This window comes from Bos grunniens, chromosome 23 (assembly GCF_055505025.1).
Source record: "Bos grunniens cultivar Pamir isolate PY7600 chromosome 23, Bosgru_T2T1.0, whole genome shotgun sequence".
NCBI classification, from domain to species: Eukaryota; Metazoa; Chordata; class Mammalia; order Artiodactyla; family Bovidae; genus Bos; species Bos grunniens.
Window position 1 is genome coordinate 40,401,061 of NC_141187.1, and position 6,000 is coordinate 40,407,060.

Genomic DNA, 6,000 nt, shown 5'->3' on the forward strand with positions numbered 1-6,000 from the left:
AAAAATGGTGCTGATGAACCTATTCGTAGGGCAGGAATAGAGACACAGAGCTAAAGAACAGACTTGTGGAGACGGCGGGGGAAGGAGAGGGCGGGACGAATTGAGAGAGTAGCACTGAGACATAAACAGCACCATATGTAAAATAGCTAGCGTGGAATTTGCCGTGTGACAGAGGGAGCTCAACCTGAAGCTCTGTGAAACCCAGAGAAGTGGGATGGAGTGGGAGGTGGGAGGAAGGTTCAAGAGGGAGGGGACATATGTATACCTATGACTGATGCATGTTGATGTATGGCAGAAAGCAACACAACATTATAAAGTAATTAACCTCCAATTAGAAGTAAATGAAATTTAAAAAATGTTTAAATGAGGGAAAAATAAAGTTTCCCCATAAGCTCTTCATTGCTAAAGTAGTTGATCAGTTCTTATCCCCCTTGAGCTATTCTACGCAGTCAACCTAACCCTCTTCCTTTTCTTTTTCCTTTGGCTTCCAGGATCCCATACTCTCCTGAACTTACTCTTACCTTATGACCTCCCATCTTGGTTTCCTTCTATGTTTTTTTCTACTTAATCTCTTCGCTGGGGTCAGTTCTTGTTCTTCTTCCCTACCTGTTCCCACAGTGATATCTCTCAGTCCCAAGGCATTAAATGCTATCCTATACATCTATACGGGAGACCTGGATTCGATCCCTGAGTTGGGAAGGTCCCCTGGAGAAGGGAAAAGCTACCCACTCCAGTATTCTGGCCTAGAGAATTCCATGGACTGTAGTTCATGGGGTTGCAAAGAGTCGGACGAGACTTTCACTTCACTATACATCTATACGGGGCTTCCCCGGTGGCTCCGTGCTGAAGAATCTGCCTTCTGATGCAGGAGACACAGGTTTGATTACTGGGTCAGGAAAATCCCCTGGAGAAGGGAATGGAAACACACTCCAGTATTCTTGCCTGGAAAATCTCATGGACAGAGGAGCCTTGCAGGCTACAGTCCATGGGGTCACAAAAGTGTCAGGCACAACTTAGCAACTAAACAACAACAAATACATCTATATGCTGCTGCTGCTGCTAAGTCACTTCAGTCGTGTCCGACTCTGTGTGACCCCATAGACAGCAGCCCACCAGGCTCTCCCGTCCCTGGGATTCTCCAGGCAAGAACACTGGAGTGGCTTGCCATTTCCTTCTCCAATGCATGAAAGTGAAAATGAAAGTGAAGTTGCTCAGTCGTGTCCGACTCTTAACGACCCCATGGACTCCCAAATGGATATATCCAGATCAGACTTCTTCAAACTCTAGACCTGTCTCCCCAACTACCTACTCAAAATCTTTGCATGGATATAATAAATCAAAAATAAGTCTCAAAGGTCACCCAGTCTCAGGCACCACATTGAAAATCTGCTCCCCTGGCAACCTTTCCCATCTCCGTGGATGGCAGCTTTCTTCTTTCAGCTGCTCAGGAGAAATCCTTGCAGCAATCCTTGACGGTCCTTTCTCTCAGGCAGGACGATCATTTAATCTAAGACATTTAATCTAGCAGAAGCCCTGCTGCCTCTCTCCCCAAAACATACTCACTTCTTGCCACCTCTGCTATCCTTCTGCTCTCATCACTTCTCACCTATATTATTGCCTCCTGACAGTCTCCCCAGCCCTAGGCTGACTAATCTCAACAGCCCTAGGGCCTCTGAACAGGTGCAGAAGATCACATCCTCAAAAACCTGTGATGGCTCCTCACCTGACTAAAGGTAAATGCCTGCCTGCATACAACAGCGGCAGGGGCCTGCACGCCTGGCCCGCCAGCCCTCTCCAACACCTTCTCCTCCTACTCCCTCCATTCTAGCTCAGTGGCCTCCCTACATTAACCTCATATTATTAGATGCTCCCCACTTTGGGAAAGAGTGAGGACAGCAGGAGAAGGGGACGACAGAGGACGAGATGGTCGGATGGCATCACCGACTCAATGGACATGAGTTTGAGCAAGCTCCGGGAGATGAAGGACAGGGAAGCCTGGTGTGCTGCAGTCCATGGGGTCGCAAAGAGTCAGACACGACTGAACGACTGAACAGCAACCCGTTTGGGCCTATATTTGTTTTCTATTGTCATCATAACAAATTACCATAAACAGTATCCAAAAACAACACAAATTTGTTATATGACAGCTCTAGAGATTAGAATACTGAAATGGGTCTCACTGGGCTCAAACCAAGGTGATTGCATGACTGTGTTCCCTACTAGAGACTCTAGGGGAAAATTCATTTCCTTACCTTTTCCAGTTTCTTGAGGCTGTCCACATTTCTTGGCTCATGACCCTCTCCTCTGTCTTCAAAGCCAGAAACATGACTCTTTTCTGTCTCTCCCCCACAGGCACAGCTTCCTCTGACTCTGACTCTGCCTCCTGCCTCCCCCTGACTTCCTCTTCCGCCTCCCTCTCTCACTTTCAAGGACTCTTAGGACTGCATTGAGCCCATCTGAGTAATCCAGGACTATGCTACTTTAAGGTCACGTGATTGGCAGCCTTGATCCAACCTTGATTGCCCTTTGCTATGTAGCCTAACATGTTCACAAGTTCTACAGATGAGGATGTGGTCTTCTGGAAGCGTGATATTCTCTCTACCACAGGGCCTTGCTCTAACTCTGCCCTCTGCCTGCAGTGTTTCTCCTCTTGGCTGAGTCTCTCATCTTCTTCAGGTCTTTGATCAAGTCCCATTTCTTCCATTTTGACTATGCTACTTAATCCTTTGATAAGACCCCTGCCCTGCTATCGGCACACCTATTCCCCTTTCACTGTGGCCGAGCTCAGTTTGGAGGCTCCTTAGGAACTGAAGTAGAGGCTCCTGGGCAAGTGAGTTAATGAGGGAGTGTTTCAGGTGTAGCTTGTTGGAGAGAGAGAAGCCGGACAGGGCAGGAAAGAAGCTAGGTAAAGATGTGGTTTAGTGGGAGGACCCTAGCCTGACTCCCTGGGACGTCTAGTTTTAACTATAAATGGCATCACTGAGTTGCCCATCTTGGGCATGCTGATAGACCCATACAGCTGATGAGTGCATGCAAGCCAGCTCCTAGATGTGAAATAAGAGGATACAGAACCTTCTAGGCCTATCTCGGCAAGGCAGCTCCATTGGCTGCAAAGAGTGGTTTTGAGAAGGGTATGGCCAGTGCTTAAAGCAGCAGAAAGGAGAGATGCACTGCCTAGCACTTTATCCTGCTGCCCATTTTCCTTTCTTTCCTTTCCTTTCTACATAGTCATTATCATGCTCACACACTGTGGTTGTTAATTACATATCATGTTCCAGTCTCTACTGCCTGTCTAACCACTAGTACATAACTCCGTGGGTCAAAGATCTTTGTTTTGCTCACTAATGTATTCCAAGTTTCTCGAACAGAGCATAGGACATAGTAGGTATTGAGTACATTTTATCTAAGTAGATTTACCTTTGCTTGTTGGGATTTAGCAATATTACATGTTTTACCACATTTTCTTTCTCTTAATTCTGCTTAAAAGAACCAGCTGCAGGGGAGCTTCCCTGGTGGTCCAGTGGTTAAGACTCCATGCTTCCAATGCAGGGGACACGAGTTTGATTCCTGGCTGGGGAACTAAGATCCCACATGCTGTGTTGTGTGGCCAAAAAATAAAAATAATGATAAGAATAATAAAATAATTTTTAAAAAAGAACCAGCTACAGTGGTGTCACCTTTCCCTGCATTTACAGTGTATTTGGGCCACATCATGTCTAACGTACCCAAGTCTGTCAAGAGACCAAGGTGCAGCTGGCCACATAGCCCCACCTCACAGGATGAAGGTATCTAGAGAGTTCACCAAGATCTAAGACTTGGGCCTACGCTCTTCAGGCCTAGAAATAAAAGCTTGTCGGTGTATTGACTCAGGGATGCTAATTCACACCCACAAAACTTATAAAATGTATACTATTGGAACCCCAGTGCTAACTTGTTAGCTTACAGTAGGTGTACTTTCTCATGAATGAGGGCTCCCAGGTGATGCTAGTGGTAAAGAACGTGCCTACCAATGCAGGAGATGTAAGAGACACAGGTTCAATCCCTGGGTCAGGAAGATCCCCTGGAGAAGGGCATAGCAACCCACTCCAGTACTCTTGCCTGGAGAATACCACAGACAGAGGAGCCTGGCTGGCTATAGTCCATGGGATCCCAAAAAGCCAGATACAACTGAAGCAACTTAGCATGCACACGTAAGTAATCTAATAAAAAGGCTGCTTGAGTTCATTTCTTTTTTCTCCCACCCAAAAGGTATGCCATCACTAGATATGTATTTCAGAGTTGGACCTGAAGTTCTGTGCCTCAAAGTCCTTAAGGACCCCAGCTCTTTAACACATCACTGATCCTAGGTTTGCCTGAATCCTCCTGGCCCATAAGGATGCTGTTCCATCCGCATCGCAGGCAGCAAGGAGGAAGCGGAGGACAGAAAAGGACAAACAGCACGCAGTCTATTTTAAGAGTTGAGCCTCCAAGCTGCCATATGAATTTCCGCTTGCATCCCGATGACCACAGCTTACTCACACAGTCCTAATGGGGTTGCAGGAGTTGCTGAGAAATGTCACCTTTGTTCTAGATGACCATGTGCAAAGCAAAAAACACTATTACTGGAGAGGAAAAGAGAACAAATGTTTAGGGACAATTAGCAGTCTTTTCTAAATGTGTGTGTGATTATAGCAAAGCACTACAAAGTGGTGAGGACCGCTTCCCCCAGGTCTTTTCGGGAAGAATGAAATCCTCCTGCCCAGGACTGATCCCACCCCTTTAGGGCCCTAAACAGCAACCTCACTGTCCCCTCAACAGTGTTGAGAAACATCAACCTCACTGCCCCTCAACAGTGTTGAGTCAGCACTGCCCACAATTATTTCCTCATCTCTCTGCTTTCTGGGTTCCTTATAAATTCCACCCTCCTCGATTAATCTCTTTCTGAAACTAGATTCAGTACCACTGACCAGGCTCAGCTTTATGCGGCCTTACCAGGAGAGTCACGAAGATCTCACACTCAAAAAGGTCCACCCTTGGTATTTAATGCTCTGCAGTCATCATCTCTGAATTTTTAACAATGTTATCTCTGAATTTTATGTTTTGTAAGCAAAGCCCAATGGGACAATAGAACATGACCCAGGGATTGGAGCCTGGGCTCACAGTTAGCCTGTCTTCAAGCTGCCTCCAAGGAACAGATTCCCTGGCTGCCTTCTACCGCCTCCTGTTGCCTAGGGTCCCACCTGGCTTCCCGCTTCCTGTCTCTGCCCATTGACCACTGGCCATCCCGGTTTCCTGCTACCCAAGGCCCCTCCTCTGAGTCTCTGCACAATGGCCATGCTTCTATAGTTGAGGAATGTAGGCCATCTATAATCAGATAATAACTTCCCTGGCCCTCGCATGCAGCTATCCTGTGTTGCACTCATTCACGCATCTCACTTAGAATCTCCCCAGCACCAAATCAGGACCCTCACACTGAGCAGGTCTGCAACAAATATGGATAAATATTTAATACATGTATGAATCAGTTAAGAAAGGCTGAGGGGGGTTTGGGGGCCTTATCAGCTTAGATGGCCTTTCTTCGCTTCATACAATGATGCCCCAAGTAGGACAGGCCCTGAGGACTTTAGTCTGTGGTCCCCGAGTTGCTGCCTTGTCATCCACTAGGCACAGTATCCTCACATCTTTCACTGGCTTCAGATCAACAGGCCTCACACGGGGACACAGACCAAGCCCAAAGAGACTGGGCGCTGTCTCTCCTTGATAAAGAGAGCTCCTGTTTATTCACCCAAGCACTCGAGTTTTGCATTCAGAAGACAAAGCAGCCAGCAAGAACTTGCTGGGAGCAGAGTAAGAGCTGCCAGAAGTCAGAGGCAGGGGGTGGGGGGTTCATTCCATTGTCACCTACAGCCCATCCCTTGTCTGAAGCCTCTTTAGCCTGATTGTCTCCCTCGCCTTTCTGCGTCTGCCTCTCACACACTGAACGCTCCCAGACAGCTTTACAAATTGACTCTGGAATCGTGG

At 47.2% G+C, this 6,000-nt stretch overlaps 1 protein-coding gene across 15 annotated transcripts in view; it reads right to left on the reverse strand.

Moving 5' to 3' along the window:
- The window catches only part of LOC147347678 (uncharacterized), a 302,519-nt gene extending 298,920 nt beyond the window's left edge, over positions 1-3,599 (reverse strand). For 11 of the 15 annotated variants that reach the window (XR_015152457.1, XR_015152464.1, XR_015152453.1 and 8 more), the window contains exon 1: positions 2,253-3,599. Coding sequence is in view for 4 of the 15 variants with exons in the window: in XM_086370111.1 (XP_086226237.1) it covers positions 2,253-2,326 (74 nt within the window). In the remaining 11 variants the exon portion in view is untranslated. The remainder of the gene's footprint in view (positions 1-2,252) is intronic. The other 4 variants (XR_015152456.1, XR_015152455.1, XR_015152462.1 and 1 more) reach the window with 4 other exon arrangements.
- Between the last annotated feature and the right edge of the window lie 2,401 nt (positions 3,600-6,000).